General features: G+C 48.2%; 1 protein-coding gene across 1 annotated transcript in view; it reads right to left on the reverse strand.

The window, feature by feature from the left end:
* Positions 1-1,172: 1,172 nt before the first annotated feature.
* klhl13 (kelch-like family member 13) overlaps positions 1,173-17,253 on the reverse strand; it is a gene marked incomplete in the record, with an annotated part of 49,098 nt that continues 33,017 nt past the window's right edge. The window contains 3 exon segments of the mRNA XM_048233360.1: positions 1,173-2,664; positions 10,199-10,312; positions 16,342-17,137. Coding sequence (XP_048089317.1) covers positions 2,174-2,664; positions 10,199-10,312; positions 16,342-17,137 — 1,401 coding nt within the window.

Raw genomic sequence — 17,253 nt, forward strand, 5'->3', positions numbered from 1 at the left:
TGGAGCTTAACCCAAAGGGGAGTGAGTAAGAATGACAGCATGGACAGAAATGAAGCGTTTGGATATAGACCCTTTCAACAAGGTAAACAAAAACAATGCTTGAACGTTCTATTTGGGCCCCAATCTACTTCCTCTGCATTAAGATAACATATGGAATGTTAAAAAGGAAGTCTTGTGGGGCCAACTATGATGCTGATGCTGATAATGGAACTCTCTTGAATAATCATAACAACAACAGGCCAAGTCAGTGATTTTGTACAGATCATTTCATTTAAGTGTACTGTACAGTTGGGGCAAGATTGCTGGTCTTTGCCTAAGCCTCAACACCGGCCTTCATCTAACCATGGCCCCATGTGACTTACAAAAACCCACAACAGCAGAGCAAGCAAACACACACACACACACACACACACACACACACGTACACACAAATTCTTGTTAACTCACATATAGTCTACCCTCACTTTACTAGACACACACACACACACACTATGTGGCCTTGAACTGTATCTCGGGGTTGTGCTCTGGCCTGGATGAAAATAGCTGCAGCCCTAGGCACAGGTATCGAGGTAGGCAGGTGGAGAAGACACACACACACACACATGCGCCCGCTAACACTGTGTGTGAGCAAAAAAAGACTTGGCCATACACAGATGTAATGCTGTTCCTTCTGTCATAACGCTATTTTTTTCTCTTTTTCTCTCACAAATAGGCTCACTCTCTCCATGATGAAGCACGCTGAGCCTCTCGCTCTAGAACACACACACACACACACAAACAATGGTAGGTAGGTTCCACTGGAAACAGGACAGAAGGTGAGTATGACAGGGGGCGGCTGCTGAGCTTCCAGTCCAAGTGTGAGGAAGATTAACACACAGGCTGGACCATATGTCACTACTGAGGGCTTTCCCCACACACACACACACACACACACACACACAAACACACACACACATATATAGCCAGATTGTGGGGTCACCTTGGCGACACTTCTGTTTTGGTGTGGTAGGAATAAGTACTATAGATAAGGGAGAAGAGAGGAAGTAAAAAGTGAAGGTGTGAGAGACTCAGACATGAAGGAATGAATGTGAGAATGTTTCAGTGTAAACCGATCACCTTTGAGTGTGTCTTGTGTAGTGCAGATGTGTCCAGACTTCACACAGAGTCAGATATATATTTTTTTAGTAAATCTCATTTATTAAACTTATAAAACACCATTTTTTCGAACAGTTCAAGAGCAGGAAGAAGAACTGATAAAAAGAGGGTACTGGGGGGGGGGGGAGTGGGTTGAGAGGGTGAGCGTGGGACGGGGCGCCGGGCCACCCTCTGAGTTTCACCTTTAACCTTCGACCTGTCCTGTGAGGTCAGCCCCCTCACCTGCCGCAGACCAACATAAAATAAAACAAAACAAATAAACAAAAAATCCATCTGACATAATAATAATAATAATAATAAATTCAAAAGACATCAGGTAGAAAAGTTGAATTGCAAAGTCACTCGTTTTCATTCAAGTCAATGTGTGACCGTATATATATGTGTCTGTGTCTGTGTGTGTGTGTGTGTGTGTGTGTGTGTGTGTGTGTGTGTGTGTGTGTGTGTGTGTGTGTGAGTGTGTGTCTGTTTGCTGCCGAGAAGAAATGAAAGAAAAAAAGGAGTATGCAACATGAACATGTAATTAGGTTGCCAAACCGAAAAACTTCGCACAAAAGCATTTCGTTTTTTTTCCTCATTGTTTCTGGGGCAATAGAATGGTGGGGGGGGGGGGGGGTAATTTTCTGCACAGCTCAAGGTGAAGCAGGGCAGTGGCATGATCCTTAAGGGTGTCACTGAAGGCGCCTTCATCAGTCCAACAGGGAAGTGCAAATCATGTATACAGGAGTGTATGTGCAGGCATGTGTGTGTGTGTGTATGTGTGTATGTGTGTGTGTGTGTGTGTAGTGTAACGGGTGTCAAGGATGGGAGGGGGGCAATTTTTAATATCCAGACAAAGGGGTGAGAAGGAGGGATGGAGTGACGGGGGGTAAAGGAGGGGGGCCAGGCTGCGTATCCATCCGTCCGTCCATATTGTCCTTCAGTTTGTTCTCTCACGAACCTCTCTCGCTCTCTCTCTGTTTATAACTCTGTCTCTATCAGTCTATCAGTCTCTCTCTTGATCCTCCCCCCCTCTCCATTCTCAAGGCGCTGACAGCGGCGATTCTCGCGTGGGTGAGCCGGCCGACAGGTCCTCGGGCGGGTAGACGGTCAGCGTGCACGCCCGGATGCCGCCCAACGACTCGGGCAGGTCAAACACCTTGTGCCACTCGTCCTTCTCCGGGTCGTACTTCTGCACGATCTCCACCATGCAGCGGTTGTTCCACGAGTAGCCTCCCACCACGTAGATCTTGTTCTCGAAGACGGCCACGCCCACGTCGCTCTGGCCGCGCAGCATGGCGGCGATGGGCGTCCACATGTCCAGCGACGGGCTGTAGTACTCGCACGTCAGCACGTCGTCGTAGTCGCTCGTGCCCCGGAAGTGGTTGCCGCCGATCACGTAGAGCCGGTCGGCCACCGTGCACATGCAGTGGAGCCCGCGCACCGTGGTCATGGGCGCCTTCTGCGTCCACTTGTCCGAGTCCGGGTCGAAGCACATTAGCTCCTTCTGAAAGGTGTCATGGGTGATGCCGCCTAGGAGACAAGAGGGGGGAGGGAGGGGACATAAACATTACTGCATAAACACACACACACACACACACACGCACGCGCACACGCACGCACGCACGCACGCACACGCGACCAACCAACAATCCCTCTGACTAAATGAGACAATAACTAATCATCATCAAAATGCATGTCATTTGTACGCATGCACACACACATGCACCCACACTCACATCACACACACTCTCTCTCTCTCTCTCACAAACACATATGCAGATCACTGGTGGCACCAATTAAGAGTATTTTGCTAGTTAGACAACAAAAACACAGTAATCAAAAGAGAGCAAGGCGGATCACTAGCTCCGTCCCAAAAACACACACACACACACACAATGAGGAGCAGAGCAGAGCAGTGGCATTAATCAGTCAGGCTGTGAAAACAACCTGGTGGCGTTTTAATAACGGTGCCACTAAAGCAGGACTAAGCCTCTCTCCCTTCAGCTAGAGAGAGAGAGAGAGAGAGAGAGAGAGAGAGAGAGAGAGAGAGAGAGAGAGAGAGAGAGAGGAGAGAGAAGGGGGGGTGAGGATGATTGAGACACAGATGAAGCCAAGGAAAGAGAAGACGCTTTGACAACAAGCATCAGAATGTGGGACGGTGCAGATGGACTCTTGTTGGTGTGTCTCCGACGTGTGTTTGTGTGATAAATGTGCATGGGAGAAGTGAGCAAGTGTGTGTTTGTGTGTTAACACCTGGCATTTCAAACACACACCACTGACTGAGCTTTTCATCACATTAGGAAATCTCTGAATAATGCACACACGCGCATGCGCGCACACACACACACACACACACACACACACACACACACATCCTTCAAAGCACATTATTCTACACCCAGTGAGCACTGAATAATGTCGAGTAATGTAAACACAGACACACACAAACACACACTAATAGCCCTACATACACACAATAATAAATGTGTGCGCACACACACACACACACACACACACACACAATATAAGTTGCTGAGTGGTGACTGAGACGGAGTGAGGGAGGAGGAAAAGGAGGGGAAAACAGGACATGTCTACAGGGAGGGCTGAAAATAAAGAGGAGCACAATCCCAGCATGCATCTGGGCGGGATCCAGTCAGACCCCCCCCATCCCCCACCCCCCACCCTCTCCCTTTACTCCCCCCTGCAGAGCAGAAACGCTGTGTGTGTGTGTGTGTGTGTGTGTGTGTGTGTGTGTGTGTGTGTGTGTGTGTGTGTGTGCGCGTCAGTTCCGCGAGCATCTGCAATGCATGCTGAACGCAGAGCGAGCGAGACGACGCTCAGAGACACATCTCCATCTTTCTTTCCTCTGGCGTGCGCTCTCCCTCCGTCTCCTTTCATGTCTTCCCATTTGTCTTTCTCCATCTGTCCACTGCTCTCGCAGAATCTGTCCATTCACTTGCGCTCTCAGTCTTGCACCCCATTTGTTCTTAATCTTTGCTGTCATCCTTCCCTCCCTCCCTCTCCCTCCCTCCCTTTCTCTTCCTCCATCTCCTCCATCCTCTTAATCTGTTTCTTTCTCTCTGTGTTTACTTCTCCCTCCATCTGCATTCTTTCTTTCCATATGTATTTTCTGTCCATGCCACTCTTCATATATGGAGTCCTATTCTGGCTGTCTCTGTTCTATCCCATAATAACATCACTCCCTCCATCTCCCTGACTCTGTGCATCGTGTTAATGAAAGAGTGATGGATGAGTGTGGTTCGTCTCTGGTACACGACTGCTCACACATGCACGCACACACACACACGCACGCACGCACACACACACACACACACGCACACACACACCACTGGGTGCAGGAAGAGGTATATTATTCCCTGAACATAATTGTGTGTATATGTGTGTGTGTGTCAGTAAGTGATTGAGAGGGTGTGTGTGAGAGACAGAGAGAAAGAGGGAATGGTGAAGGGAGGGAGGAGGGGAAGGGAGGATATTAAAACCTTTATGAAAGGGCAATGAAAGAAAAACAAGACAGGACGGGTCCATGCCAGCAGAGAGGGGGATGACTGTTTGAAGAAAGAACAAGGAACAGAGGAACATGGGGAAAAAATGAACAACAGACAGACAGAAAAATAAATGAGATAATTGAATAACAAAATGAGATTCAATTCAATTCAATTCATGGCAGAGGTACAAATGCATGCGATGGGAGAGGATAGAGGAGCCAATGACAGAAGCGTGCGGCTGATTGATCTCCGTGCCCAAGCTGATATTTCCCCCCTTCTCTCTGCCTCTGAGTGAATGTGTGTGTGTGTGTGTGTGTGTGTGTGTGTGTGTGTGTGTGTGTGTGTGTGTGTTGGCTCAGGTCTTCCTCATCCACTCCCCGGCACACTGAATGGGGTGGGGAGCTGCTTTTGATGCCGGCGGATGAGCCTCTTTTTGTTCTTCCTGCTGTTGCCATTCTCCTCAACAGACAGAGAGGATCTTCACATCCAGCCATTATGGGGCTGCAGCGCCGCTGCCCCACACTGGAGTATCTACATACAGGCATTACATTACGGCATGACTGATCACATGCACCAGTCCTCCCATAGGTAGTTTGTTTGTTTGTTTGTTTAATTTAAAGCCATTTCAGCAACTAAGGCTATTTAATGGCCAGAGCATTGGGTTTTAGAGAAGTTTAAATATGTGTGTTTTTTTTAAATCTAGGATAGTAAGATATTCTAAAACCTTTAAAAGGTGGGACCTTACTAAAAACATCAAACACAGAATTTTGGTGGTAAAATTGTTGTCTTTCGGTTTTCAAGGCAGGGCCCTCCCATAGGTAGGGAGAGAGATAGACAGATGGAGAGAGAGAGAGATGGAGGGAGGGAGGGAAAACGAGAGAAGAAAGAAAGAGAGGACATGAAAGAAAGACAGCGGAAGTGGAAGTGAAAGAACAAGACAGATAGTGGAGAAAAGCGAGAGAGGTCCGACTGAGTGATGAGAGAACAGAGGAGATGAAAAAAGGAGGAGCAGCAGAGAGAGAGAGAGAAGGGGGGAGGAAGAAAGCACAGGAAGGGAAAAAGGCAATGGATGCAAAACGGGAGGCTCAGCATGTTCCAAAAATACTGTAGTGCAGGGTGTGTGAGAGAGAGGAAGAGAGAGAGAGAGAGAGAGAGAGAGAGAGAGAGAGAGAGAGAGAGAGAGAGAGAGAACACAGCCAGGTGTGTCTGTATGTGTGTGTTCCTAAGATGGAGAGAAAATGTGTGTCACTGTTTAGGAGATTCAAGAGACAGTGTGAGTGAGAGTGTGTGAGTGTCCACATTCTGGTTGTATCTATCTACAAGTTCCATTAGTTTCTATCTGTATTGTTTGTCTGTCTCCGTGTGTCTGCCTCCGTGTGTGTGTGTGTGTGTGTGTGTGTGTGTGTGTGTGTGTTATAAAGTGGTATAAAATCTGATTGTGTCTGTGCATACGTGTGTGTCACAGCTGCATGGGTGTTGAGCTCAGAATGTACAAGTGAGCGCGAGAGCTCCAGTCACCTTACAAAGACTTCAAAAAACATAAACGCTGCCCAGAGAGGGGATGTGAAAAAGAGAGAGAAGGACAGAGAGAGAGAGGGACAGAGAGAGAGAGAGGGACAGAGAGAGATTGAGAGAGAGAGGGACAGAGAGAGATTGAGAGAGAGGGACAGAGAGAGAGAGAGGGACGAGTGTCAGGGAAACATTTCTGCTCCAGTTGGCATGCTGAGATATAAAATAAAAGACTCTGAGGGGTCAGTCCTGAAGCGGATATTCTATTGACTGGCTTTCAGACTAGTTGGACGCCAACAGCCTTTGATAAAGCCAACAACTCTACATGAGGAACACTGAGCTTTCTGCTGCATTCCTTTCATCCGGTTCCATCAACAGCAACACAACCAACAGAATCAAGACTAATACCTTCGAGCCTACAGGTCATGTTTCAAATAAATGGAGTAGCACACCAACGCCTTGTGCACATCACCTCCTCTGTGTAGCAGTCAGTTCACTGCACAAGCTGGACGAAGTTTGACTGTGAGTGGGCAGGTGTGCCATCTCTACCCAGACACTGGGGGATGGGTGTGTGTGTGTGTGTGTGTGTGGAAGGGGGGGGGTCTCTGTCAGATCAGAGAGGGGTAGGTGGTGGTGAGGGAGGGATGTTCCCGTGGATCGCTGCACTATTTGTTAAATGGGCCGGTGGCAGCGGATGGGGCATGTGTTAACGGTGCATGGAGGCAGCTAGCAGGACTCAACGACGAGAGAGAGAAGGGGAGATAGAGAGGTGCAGAGACAGAAAGAGAGGTGCAGTGAGAGAGGGAGGGGGGAGGGAGAGAGAGAGAGAGAGAGAGAAAGAAGGGGAGATAGAGAGGTGCAGAGACAGAGAGAGAGAGAGAGAGAGAGAGAGAGAGAGAGAGAGGCAGCGAGAGAGGGAGGGGGGGGGAGAGAGAGAGAGAGAGAGAGAGAGAGAGAGAGAAGGGGAGATAGAGAGATGCAGAGACAGAGAGAGAGAGGTGCAGCGAGATAGGGAGGGGGGAGGGAGAAAGAGAGAGAGAGAGAGAGAAGGGGAGATGCAGAGGTGCAGAGATAGAGACAGAGAGAGGTGCAGCGAGAGAGGGAGAGGGGGAGGGAGAGAGAGTGAGAGAGAGAGAAGGGGAGAGAGACAATTAGGTTAATGCTGGAGAAGCTGGAGAGAGAGAGGTGCAGAGACAGAGAGAGAGAGAAAGAGAGGTGCAGAGAGAGAGGGAGGGAGGGAGAGAGATGTGTAGAGAGAGAGGGAGATAGACACAAAACAGAGGCAGAGAGAGATGGAGCGAGAGAGAAAGAGGAGGGGAGGCAACCCTTCAAGCCTGTAGCCACGCTCTCACGCGCAATGCTTCTTCACGCTAAATTGAGCTGGACTACCTCAAGCATTAAAGACGAGGCAGACTCCAGAATCTTCTTTGCATGTCAAGGGTTTGTGTGTGTGTGTGTGTGTGCCAGGGCATTGTGTGAGAAGTTAAGGATTGTAGGTCTTACCCACTGATCTTTAATAAAAGACTCCAACTAAAAGCATGTTATTATAAATAGATCAGAGGTCTTCCCATCAAGGCCTGGCATAAATAAACATGAGCCGACTTCAGAGGCAGCGAGGGGAGGTTGAAGACCACTGAGCGCGTGCAACATCACAAGGTCATGGTAATGGATCAGAAGACACTGGAGTGGCACTGGGGTTTCAGCCATTGTTTTAATGCACGTTTTGATTCCAACAAGAAATCCTGACCGGAAACACATGAAATGCACATTCAATATTCTAATGCACATTGAAATTTAATTCGCTTGAGGGAGGTGAATTAACGCTCAATTAAGGTTGCTTAATGCCATTAAGGTTGATGGAAACAATTTATTCACATTTATAGCGGTACTTGCGTGTTTCCGTAATGTTGCCTTTATGACATTTTCATCCCAACCTTCAGAACTCTAATTAGGAGAATGTCCATTTTTAACAGTGGATGGAAATGTACGCAGATGCGTACATTCTTGAGCCGAATTTTCATGAATATGCATTAGGGCACGTAGGTCACTTTACGTCTTTAGACAAAAATTTGATTTTACAATCTATTCAATGAACACTTATGTCTCAAAAATCGAACAGGATTTTTTCACAAAAGTGACAGCCCTAATATGCATAGAATATACAAATGAGCTGCATGGAAATCAAGCAACAATCAATTAGTACTCTGAGGTAAGGAAACAAAGCACAGACCGCATTAATTAATAATTAAATAAATAATTCATTACTGTTTCTTTTATTTCAATTTTTTAAGTAATTTTTAGCCTTTTTGATGGACAGGAAGTGTGTGGGAGAGAGATGGGGTGAGGAGTTTGGGTTATTACCTTACACCGACTGGATTCTGGATTTTTGTGGGCATTGGGTGTGCATGCGGTGCTGGATGCCAGCTCCCCTGCTCCCCCATAATCATTTATTTATGACCCAACACAGGTGTGGTGTGTGTGGTGTGTGTGGTGTGGTGTGTGTGTGAGACTGGACTGAGGAAGGAGATGAAGGCTGAATGGCACAGCAGACATGACACCTTCCAGGTCTCCACCTTTCTCAGGCAGACATTAGGGTTTTCTCTAACACCAAGCCGCTTGTCATCTACCTTGTTCTCCGACGCGCTCCCATTCTCTCTCTCTCTCTCTCTCTCTCTCTCTCTCCCTCTCTCTCTATTAGTCACAGAAGGAGAAAGTGGGGCTCATCTCCATAAAGCGGGATTTGAGTTGCAATCCTGTGAGGAGAACAAGTGACGGCTGGAATCCTACACATGCAGGATTATTGCAGCAGCGCCGGCTTGGACCAATGGGAGAGTGCAAGAGGAACGAGGGAGAAACAAAGAGCGAGGGAGAGAAAAGAACAGGGAGCGACAGAGACAGACTCTCAAATGAGCGAGAGAACATGGTGGGAAAGGAGAAAGAGGTGAAGGTGGGGATGGAGAGAACATTCAAGAAAGCTAGTGACAGGGCAACAGAAAGAGAGAGAGAGAGAAAGAAAGAGAGAGAGAGCAGTAGTCTTTAGCAGTGGTGTAGTTCCTGTGTAACCATGCTGTGGAGCTGGCCTGTGTGCATGTGTGTATGTGTGTGTACAGGTATGTGTATATGTGTGTGTGTGTGTTGATGTGGAGCGCAGGCTTTGATTCCAGGCTGGGCTGCTGAACTCGGACTCCAACTCAGGCTGCAGCTGAGAGAAGAAGCCACTGTGTGCTCCATCACACATTTTAGTCATGCAAACACCGCCCACACGCGAGCGCGCGCACACACACACACACACACACACACACGCGCAAACACACACAGTTACATTGTAAGGGCTAGATGGGCTGGACAGACAGTGATGTATAATGTATACAACACACACAGAAGAAAAAAAGAGACAACAAAGACAACCAAACTGCGAGAGCTGTGGTGAGACACACACACACACACACACACACACACAGACAGACACACACAGAGGGAACAATAGAATAGCATGCTATAAAGCCCTGGCAATAAGAGTGTGCTCAGGCTGTGACCACAGAGGCCACTGGGGCTCTCTCATATCTCATTAGCACACACAGTCAACAAGACAACACTCATCTGCTCCTCACATCCCATCCCAAACGGCTCCAGAGATGTGATGCTCATCTCCAGGGAGACAGACAGACAGACAGACGTGAGTCAACACACACACACACACAGAGAGAGATCTCAGAGCGAGTGTTGTGAGGTCAGAGCAGGTCGCGGTGGAGAAGCCATCTCCTCCATCCGCGCTCCCTTTAGGCCCGACTTCCAACTTTTAATTAGATTTAAAATGGTGCAAAAAAACTTTCAAATTACTTCCACAGTCTCTCTGCTCCTGTCGCTCCATCTCTCATGAGCACTGGCTCTCACAAACACATCGTAAACAAACACAAAACACACCTCCCTTGCTCGATCACTCACTCACTCAAAAAATAGTAACAACAAACACACACTCTTGCTCTTTAATGTATACCCATACTCACACATATCAAAAAGTGTCACACACACACACACACAGTGTGTACCTGAAATGTACATGAGTCCTCCGTAGACCGTGCCTGCGTGGCCGTAGTGTGGCTCGTTCATCTTGGCCACGTACGTCCACTCGTTGGTCCTGGGGTTGTAGCATTCCACAGTGGCTGCAGGGGGACAGACAGAGACAGGGGGAACCACACCATTAGCATCCTGTCATTACGGGCCATTACAGCCCAGCTCTGCACACGGGCTCCACACCGCACACAGCAGCTAACTGCTACCGTCTGTGAGACTGAGACTGGGACCAATGGGACCTGACAAGTCAACCACCTAGAAAATATATATATAAATATATAGCACACATGCTCACACACACACACACACACACACCTCTCTCTTGCATGTGCTTTCCTTCCACTCTCTCTCACACACAGACACCTGCACACACCTATTCCCTCTCTCTCCACATTGACTCACACACACACAGACACACACGCCGCAAGACACACACACACACGCACACACGCACACACACACACACACACACACACACACACACACACACACACACACACACAATATTCCACTCTCTCTCACACATTGACACGTCTACACACACAACACCACAGCAGGCAATAGAATTGGGGCTCTCGCTGTGTTTATGCAGTGTGAACAGAGGTGAGTGCATTCACCTCATCTCTGGGTGTCTTTCCTCTGCCATGCATGTGTTTACCCAGGCAGAAATACACCCAGCGCCGATAGCATTCATCATGTCTCATCGCTCTCGCACTCACACAGACACACACACACACACACACCCAGAGATCACACTCACACAGACACTACCAGGGCAGGCACTCTCGTTTATCATGTATGTAGCCCAAACTAACCAATGTCTTATGAAGGGGAATAATAGGAAAACCACAACGCGCTTCACAGAAAGACACAGTGACTTTCAGGAGTTTTCACTCATCTCTTCAGTGAGACTGTGTGTGTGTGTCTTTTCAAATATTTTTAGCGATGACATGCTAATGTAGCCTCTTTTGGATTTCTCTGCTGATGAAAGAGCTTCAGTGTTGGTGGCTCTCTCTCTCTCTCTCTCTCTCTCTCTCTCTCTCTCTCACTTTCTCTCTGACACACACACACTCAACTCCCTGTCCTACCCACATCCAACGTACCAACATATCAAACCAGCTAAAATGATGCAAACTCGCACACACAACACCCCCCACCCTCTCTGTCTGTCTGTCTGGCTCTTGCTTCCATTTGTTCTCTCGATTTTCGCTTTTCTCTCACTCCCTCAAACACACACCCCCACACACACACACAGGAAAGAGATAATATAAATGAAAAAAAAAAAAAAAAAAACACCACAATATTATTTGGATTACGGAGGCTGGGGATGCATGTCCCGGGGTTTTTCACAAATACACCTCCGCATCAGCCAGCTCCTCCACTGCCGCTGCGCTCGTCCAACTCATTAGTCATTCTTAAATAATTTCCTTTAAATAGCCAGGGAGACGGAGAAGAACACTGGAGCCTTCACGAAACCTCCCAGAGCTCCTAAATGAAGTAATAGCCCATCCAAATACACACACACACACACTTATCTCCTTGGAGTGTTGATGCTTCAAGGTAGGGATGGAACTGAAGTGACTAGCGGCAGAGCTCCTGGGCAAACACAAGAGCTAAATAAAGACCAGCAGAGAGGCATCAGAGACTTGGAGAGGTCTCACAACCCTATATGCGCCCACATACACACACACACACACACACACACACACACACACACCTCTGTTTGAAGAATAGATGTGTGGGTGTTTGTTATGTAGACGAAGAGTAGGTGTGTTACATAGCTGATAAGGCTCATATGTAAACACAAGTCAAAGAACTTTTCATTAAGAGGGTTTACTTTTAATAGATCATCCAACTCCTAGATAAAGTGATAAGCAGAGGATAGGAATGTGTTTATCTATATGCATGCCCTTCTCTGTGTGTGTGTGTGTGTGTGTGTGTATATGTGTGTGTGTGTGTGTGTGTGTATTTACTGTAGGGATGATGCCTCCAGGTCTAACAGGGTGATGCAGCAGTAGGTCCATTTTACACAAGCAAGCATTTTCGGAATATAAAGAATAAGCCTCGCTGAGGCCTGGGAGTCATGGATGTGAAATTACAAAGAGGAGCTTACCAAGAGGGCACGTACCTCAGGGGGACAAAAACAAAAGCAAACTTTGCATTCTCTCAGTTTCTCAAAGACAATTAATCAACTTGAGGAAGGAATATTCAGCAAATGGGAAGTCATTATTCTCGGCAGACTAGTTTGAACTGGGTTGGGGTGTTTATTTATTCTGTGAAAGCACATACTGACCAAAAGGCTATAATATCCATGCCCCAGAGACACACGGAGGCACTTGACCAACGGTGATGTGATCGCCATGGAAACAGTGGCCATGGGGAAGACAGGAGGTTTGGTGCAGAGGGAGGGACACACACACACACACACAACTAGGGCCACCAACAGAGGTGGTCAGCCAAGCAGGATGCATCCAGCCGTGGAGTTGTTCCAGAACGTTCTGAGCAGGGGATGCCAAAATGGTCCTTTTTGCCCCGAGTCTTGAGATTTTACCCAACGGTCTAACGACCTGGCACATGTTAACCAGACCACCACTGCACAGAGACGCTGACAGATGTCCACCCAGAGGCTGGCTATGGACAGTGCTCTTTGGATCTGAACTCAGTGTGTGTGTGTCTGTGTGGGTTCATCTGACTATTAAATGTGTGTTGTGGTGCATGTGTGTGTGTGTGTGTGTGTGTGTGTGTGTGTGTGTGTGTGTGTGTGTGTGTGTGTATGTGTGTGCTTGCACAATCTCTCAGCTCATTGGCCCCAGCATCTCTGGCACGTTAATGAGCAGAATTCCATTAGGGCGCTCACCCAGAAGTCACCGGCATACGTCCGGCCAATCCCCGCTACCCTGCAGAGAACGACCTGGTTTCTATAGTAACCACTGACCAGTGCCATCAGGTGAGGTGTGTGTGTGCATATGTGACTGTGTGGACATATGTGGGTGCATATGTACGTGTTCATGAACAGGGGTGTCACGATTTTGGTTTTAAGTTGAAAATCGATTGAAATTACATCTCGATATCGAACATCTCGGTCTCGCGGTTATGTGCGACTGTTGGCGTCGGAGGTAGCCTAATAATAATAATATAATAGTACACTTTTAAGAAGGGGGGGGTTGTAGTAGAGAACCATATGATCCTCATTTCATAGCACCCTTGGTAAAAAAGCTGAGCTCCTCCATAACACTTGCAGAAAACAATCTCTGGTGCCGCCACTGGTGATACCCCTATTGTGGTAGCACATTTTCTTGGAGGAATATGGAGGAATGCACACGCACACACACACACACACACACACACTAATGCTGATGAAGGACAAGTTGTACCTGAGCGGAGAGGATGAGGAGTGATGAAGGGCTTCGGTGAGTTCCACTGTAAAGTGTTGATGCTGCACTCCGGGTAGATTAGCAGCCAGGGTAATAACTTTTCTGCTACCTCATCACACAGTGTGTGTGTGTGTGTGTGTGTGTGTGTGTATGTATGTTCTTTGCAATGCCTGTTTGAGGTCTAGAGTGTAAGAGTAGGTGTCACAGTGTCGTTATGAGAGGTTGTGACTGTATGTATCTGAAGAGTACATGCATAAGTTATTACTGCACTGTGTATGCATTTGAAGCATTGAGGATAATCTGCATATAACCTACGTGTGTGTGTGTGTGTGTGTGTGTGTGTGTAACCATACTGTCTGGATCATTAATGTGTGCATTTTGTGTGTGTATGTGTGTTCTTGGATTCATATTTTCAGCCTGGGGACGCAACATCTACTTTAGAATAAACTCTGTGCCACACACACACACACAGACAGACCTCCGACTGAGCACCAGCAGCATAGGGGGACACCTCCTCTGCTGCAGGTAGTGCACATGGAAACGGAGAAAGGCAAGATCCACACTCTGTACATTTCAAAATCAAATTCCAGCCTCTCAGATACAGGCAAATGATATCAAAGCGCGTCCTGTTGGAGAGCACTTGAGGGAGATTGCCAAAGCATTTCCAGGGAACGCGCCTGCACATCTAAACAAAGATTGGGAGGGCATACATGAACAAGATGAAGAGTCCATCATTAGAGGCATTTGCTGTGCCTTGGCACATAGAGTTCTGGAATATTTCAGAGAGAGAGAGAGAGAGAGAGAGGAAAAGAGAGAGAGAGAGAGAGAGAGAGAGAGAGAGAGAGAGAGAGAGCCACCCAGAAACATCTTATCTCACACTAAAACTACTCACTGCTGTGGAGAGACATAAAAGAACTTGTCTGAGACATCGTGTAGCTCTCGCTCAGGCAGTTGAAAAACAGCAGCACATACAAGAGTGGACACACACTCACACAAAACCACTCCCTCTCATCATCTCATCCTCTCTTGACACTCACACAAACACACACAGGAGCTCTCCATCCTCCTTGAATACCAGGCTGAAGCCTCCCCCTCCCATATACCAGGCAAGCATGTCTCCATCTCCTCCCTTAAAGCTCTTATAAAACCAGCCCACACACCTCTCTCACACACACACACACACACACACACACTTAAAAAAGTGCATGCCTATATACACATGCATTCCAATCCTCTGCTTATCTAACCCCGGATATCTTAAAAATCTTTCGAGGCAACTCCAAATCGCTATGTGACACGAGGCCAACTCTGCGTGCCGTTTATATCCACTAACTAGGCCACTCCACAAACTCCAACACCAGAAGAGGCTCACAAGGGCTATAGTCTTCTCAGTGTTTCACTTTTACCCAAGCAGGTCCACCTAAGGCCATCACACCACCCTCCCTCCTCCACTTCACACAAATCACACAGAAATCACGGGGGCCAAGACGACACACACACACACACACACACACACACACACACACAACACACACACACACACTTTTATACCTATCCCAAAAAGCCCTACCCTTCAAATGGGTTGCGACGCAAAAGAGTGCGGCGTGGGACATGTTTTGAAAGCTCTATGCGGGAGCGGGTGGGATGAGAGAGGTGCGTTTGCGGGTGCAGGAGGAACTGATGATTCACTGCACTCCCGCAAATTAAATATATGTGTAAAATAACATATAGAAATGATTAAAGTAGTGTATAGAATTACAGTTGAGCTGGATATTGTGTTAGGCAGCATTAGAAAACGGGGTTTAAGCAGTCTTACTGACGGATATTGTCGTTTAGGCCTACGCGGATTCAATTCTCTCATGCTGCTCCGTTGTTATCGAAAGCATGACAGAGGAAGGGGACACCACTAGGCTACTTCAGATGTTAGTGCCTTTCTAAAGAACGGATGCCGGCTAGCATAGCTGTGTTACAGCTATCATTCAGAATCAAGAAACTTTAAAATCAGACATCTGGCAGTCTTTTTCAGTTGTGTGTGTCAAGTGCGCCTTTTGTGAGACCGAAGGCAAAACTGAATATCCCTCCTGCATATCCTGCGGGCATTCGCGGGAGCAGGGTTAAAAATGACACATTATTGCGGGAGCTGGACAGAATGTTGCGGGAGCAGACCTCTACTTCAGAGAAACACTTTTGAAGTGCTCTCCTTACCCTGCTGATTCATATATTCAGCTTCATCCAAACAGCCGACAGTGATCATTAGTGCTGGTGACATTGTCCTTCTCCGTCCCCTGCCTGATCAATTATCTGCTTAAGTTATGTTTAATGCAGACACCACCCTCAAGATACTTTTTCATGTCAGAGTTGATTTAACAAACACTCATTGGCACGCACCCATGCAGTGACACACACACACTATAGATTAATGATCTGTGAAAACAAACATTCATACACAAATCACACAGTCATAATCCATATCAGTCAGATGTGCAACACAAGTGAGTAGGGACCGTACAGTGGCATCACACATCTGAACCTGTCCTTGCGCACATAGATATTGTAATGGCAATATGAGTGCTGCTGCACACACACAGATAAACACAGACACACACACACATTTTCACCCACACACACCCCACTCGCATAGCCTACATACACAAGCTCTCTCACATATGCTTGGAGCCCCCCTCCCCCCCCCCACACACACACACAGATAAACACACACACAGACACACACACACGCGTCTTACCCAGCTCGCCAGCGGCATTCCTCCCGCCCACGGCGTACAGGTAACCCTTGAGCGCGCTCAGGTGGAAGAAGGTGCGCTTCTCGTTGAGGCACGCCACCTGGATCCACTTGTTGTAGCGCGGATCGTAGCGGAAGACCGTGTCCACCGCCGTCTTGCCCTTGGTGTCGTAGTTGCTCTGGCCGCCCACCACGTACAGAAAGTTGCCGATGACGGCGATGCCGTGCTGGTAGCGCGGTGCGTCCATGGGCGCCAGCGCCTTCCACTCGTGCGCCTTCTCGTCGAAGAGCCGCAGCTCCTTGCTGACCACCAGCTGCTGCCGCAGCACGCCGCCCAGCGTCACCAGGTGCGCGGCGTCCGAGCGGATGGCCGTGCGCTCCGACTGCATGACCGGCTGCATGTAGGGCATCATCTGGTAGTTGCTGGCCTCCAGCAGCAGGTTGACGCACGTGTTGTCCGTGCGCATGAAGTCCACCGTCTGCACATGGTTGATGAGCTCGCTCGGGCTCATGAGCGGGAAGCGGATGTTGCGCATGAGCCGCGCGGCGTGCTCCATGCGCCCGTCCTCGGAGCGCAGCCAGCGGCATGCCGCCTTGAACAGCTCCAGCTCGCCGCACTGCTTCAGCGCGTTGCTGGCCAGCACGAAGGCCAGCCGCTCGAAGGGGAGCTTGACGAACTCGCCCGTGGCCAGCAGCGAGGGGAAGTTCTTCAGGATGAAGTTGTTGACGTACTTGTCCACCTCCGTCAGATTGTAAGTGTTGGCGATGCGGCCCACCTCCACACAGTTGTCCAATGAGACCTGGTGTTGATGGGGGGGGGGTGGGGGTTGATGGACAGGAATGGGTTAAAGGGGGGTGGGGGTGTCATAAGAGGATTATCTCTTATGGATAATGGATGTTCTCTTGCATTCGTTCA

Source organism: Alosa alosa, chromosome 2 (assembly GCF_017589495.1).
Source record: "Alosa alosa isolate M-15738 ecotype Scorff River chromosome 2, AALO_Geno_1.1, whole genome shotgun sequence".
Taxonomy (NCBI): Eukaryota; Metazoa; Chordata; class Actinopteri; order Clupeiformes; family Clupeidae; genus Alosa; species Alosa alosa.